The sequence below is a fragment of the Neomonachus schauinslandi genome, chromosome 4, assembly GCF_002201575.2.
Source record: "Neomonachus schauinslandi chromosome 4, ASM220157v2, whole genome shotgun sequence".
In the NCBI taxonomy this organism is placed as follows: domain Eukaryota; kingdom Metazoa; phylum Chordata; class Mammalia; order Carnivora; family Phocidae; genus Neomonachus; species Neomonachus schauinslandi.
In genome coordinates this window covers 23,956,366-23,970,539 of record NC_058406.1, presented here as the reverse complement: position 1 = coordinate 23,970,539, position 14,174 = coordinate 23,956,366, and the positions used below count along the sequence as shown (strand labels likewise).

At 46.0% G+C, this 14,174-nt stretch overlaps 1 protein-coding gene across 1 annotated transcript in view; it reads right to left on the bottom strand.

Moving 5' to 3' along the window:
• The window catches only part of HDAC1 (histone deacetylase 1), a 32,360-nt gene extending 21,578 nt beyond the window's left edge, over positions 1-10,782 (bottom strand). Inside the window, 2 exon segments of the mRNA XM_021684185.2 lie at positions 3,575-3,687; positions 10,589-10,782. Coding sequence (XP_021539860.1) covers positions 3,575-3,687; positions 10,589-10,637 — 162 coding nt within the window. The 5' untranslated portion in view covers positions 10,638-10,782.
• Positions 10,783-14,174: the final 3,392 nt, after the last annotated feature.

Here is a 14,174-nt window from a genome sequence, read left to right as displayed (position 1 = left end):
TTAATTAATTAATTAATTAATTTAATTAAAAAGGGAGAGGGGCGCCTGGGTGGCTCAGTCGTTAAGCGTCTGCCTTTGGCTCAGGTCATGATCCCGGGGTCCTGGGATCGAGCCCCGCATCGGGTTCCCTGCTCCACGGGAAGCCTGCTTCTCCCTCTCCCACTCCCCCTGCTTGTGTTCCCTCTCTCGCTGTCTCTATCTCTGTCAAAAAAATAAAAAATGAAATCTTAAAAAAAAAAAGGGAGTGTGGGGTAGAAATAGTGGAGAATGATCCATTTGCCTCCAGTTCCCTTCCTCTTTGTATTCTATTGTACAACCACATGATACTTGGAGCTGAGACAGCTATCATGGGATTTCAAGGCAAAAAACAAAAGGATAAAATCAAATAAGCTGGGGTGCCTGGGTGGCTCAGTCAGTTAAGCGTCCAGCTCTTGATTTCGGCTCAGGTCATGATCTTATGGGTCACGAGATCGGCCCTGTGTCAGGTTCTACGCTATGTGGGGCGTCTGCTTGAGATTCTCTCTCTCCCTCTCCCTTTGCCTCTTCCCTCTATCGCTTGCTCTCTCTCTAAAATAAATCTTTAAAAAAAAAAATCAATAAGGTAAGGATGGCTGAATAGGGTAGAATAAGCCTGGGTCCCTTATGACATCATCAGAAAATCCTGGGACCATCTACTTCTAGGCTTCTTGTTAAAATATTGCTTAGGCAGGCACCTGGGTGGCTCAGTTGGTTAAGCGTCCAACTTTTGATCTCAGTTCAGGTCTTGATTTCAGGGTTATGAATTCAAGCCCCGCACTGGGCTCCACACTGGGCATGAAGCCTATACATATATTGCTTAGGAATAGGGAAGAGGACAAATGGACACATAAAGACCCTGGAACCAGAGAGATCTGGGTTGGAGTCTTACCTCATCTGTTAATAGCTATGTGATGTTGAACACATTAATTATCCTCTCTGACCTTGTTTTCTCATCTATAAATTAGGGTTGCAATAAGGATTACATGAAATAACAGATAGCCCTGGCCTACCACCTAAGCAATCTTCAATAAACGTTAGTTTATTTTTCCTCTCACTTGGAAGATAGGATCCATTTTTTAGTATGTTAATATCACTCATGGAGGTTAATATAGTCCCTGGGGTATGACAAGTATTCAACAAAAATCTACTGAATGAAAGAAAGAAAGAAGGCTTGAGGTAACTTTTTTTTTTAATTTTTAAAGATTTTATTTATTTATTTGACAGACAGACAATGAAAGAGGGAACAAGCGGTGGCGAGTGGGAGAGGGAGAAGCAGGCTTCCCGCCAAGCAGGGAGCCTGATGCAGGGCTTGATCCCAGGACCCTGGGATTATGACCTGAGCCGAAGGCAGACACTTAATGATTGAGCCACCCAGGCGCCCCTTGAGGTAACTTTTAAAGATGAGTAAAATACGACTGGGCAGAGTAAATCCTCTCAGTCAGGATAGGGTGGACAGAGGCAGAATCTGATCTGGCTGACTTTGAGGATTCTGAGAGGGGAGCGGCAGGAAAGGAGGCAGGCTGGGGCCAGATTAGCACCGTAAAGATGTGTATGAGGCAGCTCTAGAAGGTCTTGGTGCTCACTATTCCACATTCAGGTATCCTCTCTTTATCTAAATGCTAGTCTGCTCCCTAAAGTCCCTCAAAACCTCTGTCTGCTACCTTTTATGTTTTTCATTCCCAGATGCCTTTCACACCTGAAAAAGCTCACTAGTCCCAACGTCTGTCTGCTCCTCTACCTTCCCTCCTTGCTTCCCCAGCTGCCTCCAGTAGCTCTAGGGACATAACAGGGCCATCTGAGACAGAAGACTCATCTCCTTGCAGTCTCTGGAACGGTAAGGAAGGATACTGCTGTTGCTAGGTTACTTAAGCTGCCGGCACAGACTAACCACAGACTCTTAGGCTCTAACCATAAGGGCCGCCAGCCCTTCTTTATTTTCTCATTTGGACCTTTGCAACAGCCTCCTAACTGGCTTCCCTGCTTCTAAAATGCATGCCTGGGGGCCCCTGACTGGCTCAGCTGGTGGAGCATGCAACTCGATCTCGGGGTTGTGAATTTTAGCCCCACACTGGGTGTACAGATTACTTCTCCCTCTCCCTCCCACTCACTATCTCTCTCTCTCCCTAATAAATAAATAAAATCTTTTAAAAGTAAACAAATAAATAAAAATAAAATGCATGCCTGTTTTTATCTCTCTTTGATTTAAAATCCATTACCTGGAGATGCCTGGCTGGCTCAGTCAGTAGAGCAGGTGACTCTTGATCTTGGGGTTGTAAGTTCCAGCCCCATAGTGGGTGTAGAGATTACTTAAAAAAAAAAGTAATTGGGGCACCTGGGTGGCACAGTCGGTTAAACATCCAACTCTTGGTTTCAGCTAAGGACGTGATCTCAGGGTCTTGAGATCAGGCCCCACATTATATAATAATGTGGATTTCTAGCTTCTCTTTAAAAACCAGTAGGTGGGGGCACCTGGGTGGCTCAGTCAGTTAAGTGTATGCCTTTGGCTCAAGTCATGATCCCCTAGGGTCCTGGGATGGAGCCCCACATCGGGCTCCCTGCTCAGTGTGGAGTCTGCTTCTCCCTCTCCCCCTGCTCGTGCTCTCTTTCTCTCTCAAATAAATAAATGAAATCTCAATTAATTAATTAAAAACTGGTAGGTGGGCAAAAATCAGCTGGAACAGAGTTAAGCAGTTACAGTCTATGCTCTCTAGTAATTGGAGACTTGTCTAATTCAACACAGTCCCGATCCCTCTTTCTTTTAGGCATTGGATTTTTTTGATCCTGGCCCATCAGAATTGCTTATGACATAGTACAGCACATCTAATCCTTGCTGACCTCTCCAGCTCTAGGTTCCCCCACTCACACCTGTGACCTTTACACTATAGCGCTACCTGAACACCAAACTACTTATAGTTTCCCCAAACACACCATATTGTTCTCACCTCTTTGCCTTTTTGTCTACACTCTTCCCTTGGTCTAGAATGTCAGTCCCCTCCTGAACTCCAGGCTAAATTCTATTCAATAGTTAAATTTCTGCTCAGATAGAACCTCCAGGAAACTTTCCAAGGCTCCCTTCCTCCTTCACTTCCCATTATCTCTGCATCTTGTACATTCTTTAATTGTTGCACTTACAGACTGTAGTACAATTTACTTGTGTAACTGTCAGTCTCTAGCACTGGACTGAACCCTTTAAAAACAGAAATCTCTTGGGGCGCCTGGGTGGCTCAGTCGTTAAGCGTCTGCCTTCGGCTCAGGTCATGAACCCAGGGTCCTGGGATCGAGCTCTGCATCATCGGGCTCCCTGCTCAACGGGGGGGCCTGCTTCTCCCTCCCCCACTTCCCCTGCTTGTGTTCCCTCTCTCGCTGTCTCTGTCAAATAAATAAAATCTTTTAAAAATTAAAAAAAATAAAAATAAAAACAAATCTCTATCATTTACAGTGTCTGCCACATAACAGCCACTCGACACATTTGATGAATGAGTAGTTGAGAAAATGAGATGAATAACATGACCAGAGCTGAAGGGGTTAGGGAGTGGTGGGGCTCCCAGTAACTCACATAGATTTCCATTTTTCGGTAGAGACCATAGTTAAGTAGCAAATTGTGAGTCATGCGGATTCGGTGAGGCTTCATTGGGTGGCCTTGTCCATAATAGTAATTTCCAACATCCCCTGAAGAAGAAAGAGTGACAATTTCAGTGACACAGTTAGACACACTTCCAGGAGAATCCAGGAGTTTTTATAACCATCTCCTAGTCAAATTCTTTCTCTTTCTTTCTAGTCTCCAAGATCCTTACCCACATTGAGGAAGGGTAACTCCAAAATAAAAGACACAAAACAGAAACAAACAAACAAAAAAAAGCAGGGGGCCCTGGGGAGGTCAGCACTTAAGGATGTAAGTCTAGCCCACAGGCACTAGACAGTGTAAAAGGTTCATTCCAAAGCTTACTGGAGAATAGCAGGCAGTGAGGTGACTCACCTCACTGTATCTCCAAAGAATTCACTCCCACAACAGAAAAATAACCACTACTATTCAGAATTATTATAAGTCACAGTTCACCTCTTTCACATTATAACACTTTATGGAGTTAAAGCACATTTACATTCATTTTCTTACTGGATCCTCACAATAACATGGTAAAACAGTTAGGACAGGAGCATTACTCTCATTTTATAGATAAGAAAACTAAACTCTTATCATCTCTTGTTTCAGCTATAGCAATAGACTTCTAATTGGTTCCTCTGCCTTCAACTCAAACTATCTGCCACACTGACCAGTTATTTTTCTAATATACAGCTTTGATAACATCACTCCCCTGCTCAAAAATCCTTAATGGCTCCCCATCTTCTACAGGATAAAGAACAACTTCACTAGCCTGACATTCAACCCACAACACTCTCCCTCTCCTGCTCTCTCCCTCTCCCAGTTCTCTCCCTCTCCCAGCTCTCTGCTCTAAACTGGAGTAGGCAAACTATGGCCCTTGGGCCAAATACTACTGGCTGCCTGTTTTTTAGAAATAAAATTGTATTGGAACACCGCCATGCCCATTAATTTAAATACGGTCTATGGCTGCTTTCACATTATAATAGCAGAGTTGAGTAAACAGTCACCACAGAGACCCACCCACATGGCACACAAGGCCAAACATATTTACTATCTGGACCTTTACAGAAAATTTGCCAATCTCTGTTCTAAACACACTAGATGATTATGAGCATCCTGAACATGGCATTCACCTTCACACCCAAGTAGCTTTTGTTAAGACTGTTCCTTTCACCCGGAATGTCCTTCCTTTTCTGATGATCCTCATACTACAAAGCCCAGCTTTAGCGCCAAATATATTCCTGATCAAAATAAATGGTCATTTCCTCTCCATTTGTATGTATCACTTAATAAATTTTGTTTTGAGGGGTGCCTGGGTGGCTCAGATGGTTAAGCATCTGCCTTTGGCTCAGGTCATGATCTCCAGGTCCTGGGATCGAGCCCCACATAAGTCCCGCATCGGGTTCCCTGCATCGGGTTCCCTGCTCAGCAGGAAGTCTGTTTCTCCCTCTCCCTCCCCACCCCATGCTCTCTCTCTCTCAAATGAATAAATAAAATCTTTATAAATAAATAAATAAATTTTGTTTTGTATCTGAATTACTTATTTATCTATTTATATCCATAAGACTGGATGCTCCTTGAAGGCAAGGACAAATGCGCCCTGTACAACATAAAGGCTAAATAAAGATTCAAAGAATTGAACTAAGTGAGACTTAGAGACGTTAAGTGCCTATTTAAGATCACACAGCTAACAAGTGATGCAGGGTTCAACTCTTCTGACTCCAAATCCAGTATCCTAAAAGCTGCACTGGGTTTCCCAGGTATCTACTTCAGTTTGCACTTAATCTAGAGGGCTCTGTGAATCTCCTTGGCATAAAGTTCCTGGCACAAATATTCCAAAAATCAAGTGGGGGTCCCTGGCTGGTCAGTCACTAGAGCATGCGACTCTTGATCTCAGGGCCATGAGTTCGAGCCCCACTTTGGGCAGAGAGCTTACTTAAACAAAACAAAACAAAACAAAACAAAAATCGAGAGAACTGCACACCCAAGGCTCTCTCCTTAGAAGTCCATCAGGGGGCGCCTGGGTGGCTCAGTTGGTTGAGCGACTGTCTTCAGCTCAGGTCATGATCCTGGAGTCCCGGGATCGAGTCCCGCATCGGGCTCCCTGCTCATTGGGGAGTCTGCCTCTCTCTCTCTGACCCTCCCCCCTCTCATGTGCTCTCTCTCTCTCTCAAATAAATAAATAAAATCTAAAAAAAAAAAAGAAGTCCATCAGGATTAGGGGCGCCTGGGTGGCTCAGTTGGTTAAGCAACTGCCTTCGGCTCAGGTCATGATCCTGGAGTCCCGGGATCGAGTCCCGCGTCGGGCTCCCGCTCGGCAGGGAGTCTGCCTCTCCCTCTGACCCTCCTCCCTCTCGTGCTCTCTGTCTCTCATTCTCTCTCTCTCAAATAAATAAAATCTTCAAAAAAAAAAAAAAAAAAAAAGAATGATTAGAAGTCCATCAGGATGAGGCAGATCTTTGAGCACCAGTGAAAAGAAGGTCCCAACCCCTTATGCATCATGGTTTGGTGGTGTCAGCAACAATCTTCATTCCAGGGAGCAAAGCACTGTGGGGAATGCTACCAATAGCAACCAAACCACGCTCCAATGCTCTTTGTCATAGACATGGCCAGGGACAACAGGAAACTTCTAAACAGCTGGATGTTTAGGATCTCACCCTCTTCTCTGTCTTTTTAATAGACTTTACTTTTTTTTTTTTTCTTTCTTTTTTTTTTTTAATTTTTATTCTTATGTTAATCCCCATACATTACATCATTAGTTTTAGATGAAGTGTTCCATGATTCATTGTTTGTGCATAACACCCAGTGCTCCATGCAGAATGTGCCCTCCTCAATACCCACCACCAGGCTAACCCATCCTCCCACCCCCCTCCCCTCTAGAACCCTGTTTGTTTTTCAGAGTCCATCGTCTCTCATGGTTCTAGACTTTACTTTTTAGAACAATTTTAGATTTATAGAAAAATTGCAAAGATAGTACGGGAGAGTTCTCAGACACCCCACGGGCAGTTTCCCCTATTATCAGCATTCTACATGATAAAATAAGTATTTGTTACAATTAATGAAGCAATACTGACACAGTATCATTGACTAAAAGCCCATACTTTATTCAAATTTCCTTAGTTTTTACTTAACGTCCTTTTACCCTCTTCTCTTCTCTTAATCTTAGTGAGGCCTCTGAGGGCAAGAACTGTGCTCTCAGCCAGAACCACAAGCCAGAATACAGTATTTGGTGGCATTCAATTGGGGCCCTTGTCTCATACAGACACAGACTGAGATGCAGTAGCAGAGAAGGCAGGAGGAAATTTTGTTTCCAGAGACCCTCAGACCACCTTACATGGGGATTATCAGAATAGGTTCTCAAGGCATTGGCTGAGACATCCAGATGCAGACCCAATTTGAAGGCAGACAGTAACATGACCATTACCATTACATAATTGGATTCCTGGCTTACCCATGTCTCTGGCCTGGGCCTTAATCCCTAGCAACTCCCCTGCCTATCAAACCTGAATTCAGCCAAGGCTTAGACTTGGGGAACTAAGATAACTTATCTAGAAGGCTAGGGGAGTACCCGAGGGTGGGGCCCAGAGGCACCATCCTTTTCTCAACAGCTTCTAATCCGGTTGCAGAGAGACTTTTTAAAAGAAATAATCCTTTCTATTCACATACTACCTTTATAGTTCAGAGAGCTTTTCCCACTCTTCTCAGAGTTTTTCAGTTTTATAGGAGAGTGACCTGAGGCCTACAAAGGTAAAGTGACTTGCCCAAAACTGCAAAGCTTCTGAGGGGCAGAACTAAGTCTGGGTCCCAAGCTGATGACCTCATTGCAAAACTCCCAAGCGGTTTCTCAAAAAGTAAGAAGTCTCCTTTGTCTAAAGGTCTTTCCACTTTTCTCATTTTAAACTACGGTGTAGAGATCACAAAACTGTGCAAACTGATATGGCTACAAAGTCATAGGCTCTAGCCTCAAATGGGCCCTCACCACTGCTCAGCAGTCCTTCCAAATTTATTTTCCTAGCTCCCTCTTTCACAACAGCTACTTAACAGCTATCTGTCTTTGAGATGCCTACTCTTCCAACTGCCCTCCCCCACTCACAGGAAAAGGAATATTCGCTTACTTCATTTGGAAGACTCCCTCAACTTTCTCCCCATCCAGCTTACCTACATTTGAACTTTTCCTTGCCTCTCAACATGAAGAAACTTCCCCTTGAAGGCTAGTGTCCCTCCTTGTGCCCTGGTTTCCATCTCAGCTGGCCTCCTCAGGAACCTCCATCATTACCAGCCCCTCTCTCCTGTATCTTCAACCACTCCCTTTGGCTATTTTCCATTCGGATTTTGAATATGCTCAACCCTCAGCCACTACATCCCCTTTTATAAACAACCCTTTCTCTCTGCCCCAACCAAGCTTCCTTTGAAAAGGGTTCAATCTGATATCTTCTCTTCACCCATCCATTCATTCTTCAATAGACTGCAATCTAGCTTCACTTCACTTCACTTCACTTCACTTCAAACTGTGCACAAGAAACAGTTCTTGCAGACACCTGGCCACTCCCTCCTTCTTTTGGCTACTCTAACTCAAGACTTTCAGGTTCATGGGGTGCCTGGGTGGCTCAGTCGGTTAAGCATCTGTCCGACTCTTGATCTCAGCTTAAGTCTTGATCTCACAGTCGGTCATGAGCTCGAGCCCCGTGGTGGGCTCCATGCTGAGTGTGGAGCCTACTTAAAAAAAAAACAACAAAGAAAAGACTTTCTGGTTCACTTAATTCCCTCTGTACAATTTAATCGGCAAGTATTTATTGAGAGCCCACTATGACTGAGGCACTGTTCTGGGGGCTGAGCATACAGAGCTAGATAAGACACGATCCCATTCCCTAAGGAGATTACTGTCTAAGAAGAACGAACAAGTAAACAGGCAATTCCAATACACAGTGACAAGCGCTATGACAGGGGAGTACAGAGCATGAAGGGCACTAGACTTTTCTCAGTCCACTTCCTTAGAATTCCACCTGGGATTCTCTTCTCTTTCCACCCTATACAACTTCTTGGGTGATCACATCCTCTTCTTAACTAACATTATCATCTGTATGCTGACAACTACCAAAAATCTCTATCTTCTCATTTCTATCTTCTAAACTGCAGACCTGAATGGCCAACTATCTACTGGATGCCTCTACTTGGATATCCCCCAGTAGGGATATCCCTCAACGAATATTTCTTTAAAAAAAAAAAAAATTTTTATTTATTTATTTGAGAGAGAACATGAGCGGGGGGAGGGGCAGAGGGAGGACAGGGAGAAGCAGACCTCCCACTGAGCAGGGAGCTCAGATCCCGGGACTCCAAGACTCTGGGATCATGACCCCAGCCGAAGGCAGACGCTTAACCAACTGAGCCACCCAGGTGCCCCTCAACAAATATTTCTTAAAAATACAAAACCCAGGGGCGCCTGGGTGGCTCAGTTGGTTAAGCGACTGCCTTCCGCTCAGGTCATGATCCTGGAATCCCTGGATCGAGTCCCGTATCGGGCTCCCCGCTCGGCAGGGAGTCTGCTTCTCCCTCTGACCCTCCGCCCTCTCATGTACTCGCTCTCTCTCATTCTCTCTCTCAAATAAATAAATAAAATCTTAAAAAAAAAAATACAAAACCCAAAGTATCAACTGATATAGCCTTGTCCAAACACATCAAACTGCCCAACCCAGGAGTTTGGGATCCTTGCCTTCTTCCTTACCCCTACATTTGTGTACTTAACTTCTGTCTCAGAGTAATAGTTCTAAGGTATAAATGTGATGATGTCACCAGCCTGCATAAAACTTCAATGATTCACAAGTGCACTCAGAATAAAGTTGAACTTCCTTAAGATAGTGTCTCCAGCCCTTCATGATCTGGTCCCCATTTACTTTTCCAGCCTCATCACTTGCAACCTTTCCCTCCACCCTATTCCCTGACCTTCTACACTCTTGCTCTCAAACCTATGCCTCAGCCATACTGTACACACACCTGCTGTCTTTCAAAAATGCTGTCCTCTCTCTTACCTCTAAACTTAATGTCATCTTTGCCTTCCCTGGGCCTGGCTAATAACTCCTGCTCTTCAGGTCCTGAGTGAGATGGCACGTCCCTCCCCGACTCCACAGGCTAGGCTGGGTGCCTCTCCTCTGTGCTCCCAAAACACTCTGAGCTTTCCTTTATCCCAGCCTGACAATGGAGAGCAATCTGTCACTGCCCATCTCCCCCTCCAGACTGAGAGGAAGAAGAGAAGTGACCTGATCAGCCCCATGGCCCCAGCACCTAAACGTCCCTAGTACAGAGTAAGCTGCTCCACAGGCTTCTGTTAAATGAAAAAGTCTGTTTTAACAGGTTGCATCTTTCTCCTTCCAAGCCCAGGGGCCCCATTTCCCAGCAGCAACTGCAGGCCCAGCTCAGAGACTGGGGGAGGGGAGGCTGGTGACAGGAGGTGGTGACTCCTGCAGGATTCTCACCAAAAAGGATGAGGAAGCAAAGGGGCAGAGGAAGACCTTTGTATTCTCGGCAGGAAAACATATCCTTGCACCCTTCTCCGCCAGATCCTGCCTCCCCCCTCAGACTCAGCCTCCCCTCCAGGAGTCCGACTCAAACTCTCCCCATCAGGCTTCCTGAGAATCCCCCCCCATCAAGTTACCCCAGGCTTCCCCACAAGACCCCCGCTCAGCCTCAGCCTCCTCCCTCAGCCTCGACCTCCTGCTCTCAGCCTCCTCCCTCACCCTGACCTCTTTCCTCTGAGCCTCCTCCCTCAGTCTCGACCTCCTTCCTCTCAGGCTCTTCCCTCTGCCTCGCTTTCCTTTCCTCTGAGCCTCCTCTCTCAGCCTCGTCCTCCTCGCAGCCTCCTCTCTCAGCCTTTCCCCAACGCCTCAGCCTCTCCCAGCCTCCCCGCTCGCATCTCCTCAGCTTCCCTCTCCGGATCCGGCCCGACCCCGCCCCCGCCGCGCGCACGGTGCTCACCGTCGTAGTAGTAACAGACTTTCCTCCGGGTGCCCTGAGTCTGCGCCATCTTGCTCGCCTCCCGTCCCTCCCGTCAGTCGGTCCGTCCGGCCTCCCGCCCGCGGCTCCGCTCAGCGTCCGACCCAGGGGGGGAGGGGGCGGGCCTCCAGCCCGCTCCGCCCGTCCCCTCCCGCGCTCACCTATAGCCGCGCAGCCAGGGCACGGCTCCAGCCAATCAGCTTGCGCAGGGGCGGCCCGGAACTCGGCAGGGGGCAAGGGCAGCCCCGAGAGGCAGCCGAGGGCCCCCTGGGCCTGTACCAAGGTCCGCGACAGGGGGGTGGGGGTGCTGCCCGGGGACCGTACCATTAGTCCCGGGGGAAGAAAGCAGATCCGTACACTTCACGGTCCCATTTCCGTGTTGGAAGCGTGCTTGGAGATCGGAAGCCAACTTCGTAATTTTGTAGAGATTCAACCGAGGTCTACGGGGGGGTGGGAAGTGACTTGCACAAGGTCACTCAGCTCGTGACAGGGCTGAACGTGGATTAGAACGTGGGTTTGGAAGAAGGAGAAATAAACTACAAAGGAAAGAAAACCGCTGTGGGCCAAGTACTGTGCAACAGCTTTACCGACGTTTATCTCAATGATTGCTCACAACAGCTTTGGAAGAGGCTTTTTATTCCCATTTTACGGATAAGGATAATGAACTTCAGATCTTTGTGACCTGCTCAGAGTCACACAATTAGTAATTAAATTCAACTTTCAATAGTATAGATTTTTTGAATGCTTACTGTGCAACAGAGACACTGTAACGAAGTTGCAGAACCCAGCCTTTCTTATTCCAAAGCCTGCCTCCCTGATGCCGTCACCCAGGAGGACAGAACTGATCGTTCTCTTACACTAGAGCAGGGTTTCTCAAGCGATTGAAGCTATTAGCATTTGGAGCTGGATAATTCCTTACTGTAGGGGGCTGTCTTGTGCATTGTAGGATGTTTAGCAGCATCCTTGGCCTTTACTCATTAGATACCAATAGCACCCTCCACTCCCACCCCCAGTTGCGATAACCAAAATTGTCTCGAGACTTTGTAAAACTGTCCGCAGGGCAAGGGGTGTGTGTGTGTGTGTAAAATTGCTCCCACCCTACCCTTGAGAATCACTGCACTAAATTGATCAAGCATCAACTGTTCATTATTGAAAGCTGTAAGACTGAAAAGCACTGTGATGAGCTATTAAAATAACTAAATACAACAGCATTAATATTTAGTGAGTACTTACTATTTGTGTGCCAAGTAAGTTACAAACTCAGGTCCTATAGTTGATAAGATACATTTTTATGCCTCTACAATTTATTTATTTATGTTTAAGTAGGCTCCACACCCAGTGTGGAGTCCAATGGGAGGCTTGAACTCACAACCCTGAGATTAAGACCTGAGCTGAGATCAAGAGTTGGATGCTTAACCTACTGAGCCACCCAGGTACCCCTATGCCTCTACAATTTAAAGAGTGCTTGGGCATTTGTGTTCCTCACTTGAAAACTGCATTTAGGCCACTAATTATAAAAGTAACAGAAGATCTAAGACTGGGCAATTCTATTATAGAAACAGCTAAAGGGCCAGGGAATAAACCCTGTTTCCAGCTCTGTGTTGCTGCTTCCTGGCTAATAACCTTTCTGACCCCCACTTCCCTCTTTGTAAAATGGAGAGGGTAAGAATACAAAGTTCACCAACTCTATGGTTGCACACAGTAGCCAGACAAAGAGGAGGGTGGGGATCAGATGAGGTCATGGGTGTGGCAGCATTTTATAAAATGCAGAACAGGAATCAGAAACTCAGATCCTTCCAGAGGTGAGGCAGGTGGTATAAAAATAAGTGGATTTATATTAGTTTGATTCAGGTGCTTTGCATATTTCTAAAATTGGATTCTTTTTCACTTTCATAAAGCAATATGCCTTTTCCCCATCTTTCCTCAAACACACTGCCATCTGCAGGTATCTTTCATTTTCTCACTTTTTAATGGAAATAGAGGTGAAAAACATTTCATTTTCCTCTTCATTATAGCAACAACAGTGCGAGCATGATGATAAATAACCACTAAAACTCAGTTTCACCGTCTGGTAAAGGGACTCTGGCAAAGGAAGACTCTGGCAAAGGAAGAGCTCAAGCCCTACCTGAAGGGGGTGGCCACTACTCAGCTCTACGAGGACAGGTAAGCCCAGTGAAGCCAAATCTTCAAGCTATTTTTTTCAAGAGAAGGCAGAAATCTGTAGTTTTATGCAAAATCTCCCCAGTTTTATAAATTGACTGCTAACTCATTCTGTTAACATTCAAGACAGTGGGAAGAGCCATTCTTTTAAAATGTAAGTCAGATCATGGGGCGCTGGGGTGACTCAGTCAGTTAAGCGTCTGACTTGATTTGGGTTCAGCTCATGATCTCAGGGTCATGAGATGGAACCCCTCGGTAGGCTCCACGCTCGGTATGGAACCATAGGATTCTCTCTCCCTCGCCCTCTGCCCCTCCCCTCACTCGTGTGTGTGTGTGTGTGTGTGTGTGCGTGTGTGTGCTCACGTGCACACGCAATCTCTCTCAAAAAAAAATAAAGCTTAAAAAATAATAAAATGTAAGTCAGGTCATGTCATGGCTCTGCAAAAATCCCCGCAAAGTCTCCTTGAAATGGTTCCTGCAAAGGCCACAAGGCCCCATAGGATCTCTACCCCTCAGGCCCCCTGTCTGGACCTTGTGTCTCTGTGCTGGCCAAAGGAGCTTCTGCCTCAAGCTGTTCCCTCATCCTGGCCTCTCCTCCCCCATGCCACGTGGCTTGCTCCCTCATCTCCTTCAAATATTTGCTCAATGTCACCTTCTCAATGAGGCCTTCGCAGACCACCCTGTTTAAAATTGCACACTTCCGGGGCACCTGGGTGGCTCAGTCGTTAAGCGTCTGCCTTCGGCTCAGGTCATGATCCCAGGGTCCTGGGATCGAGCCCCGCGTCGGGCTCTCTGCTCGGCAGGAAGCCTGCTTCTCCCTCTCCCACTCCCCCTGCTTGTGTTCCCTCTCTAGCTGTCTCTCTCTCTCTCTCTCTGTCAAATAAATAAATAAAAAATCTTAAAAAAAAAAAAAATTTTAAAATTGCACACTTCCCCCAAACATGACATTCCTAATTCCCCTTACCCTGCTTTATTTTCCCCTTAGCACTCCGCACCTTGTAGCATACCACATCATTTACTTCTTTGTGACTGTTTATTGTCTGTCTTCCCTTACTAGGATGTAAGCTCCATAAGGACAGAGATTTTGTTTGCTTTATCTACTGTATATTCTATGAACCCAGAACCATGTCAAACACACAGATGTTCAATAAATATTTGCCAAGGTGTGCCTGGGTGGCACAGTTGGTTAAGAGTCCAACTCTTGGTTTCCGCTCAGGTCATGATCTCAGGGTTCTCAGATTGAGCCCCATGTGGGGCTTGGCACTCAGCGCCCAGTCAGCTTGAGAATCTCTCTCCCTCTCCCTGCCCCCCACTTGTGCTCTCTCTCTAACAAATAAATAAATCATAAATAAGTAAATAAATATTTGCCAGATGAATGAATTAATTCAATGCTTAAAAACATCTTGGG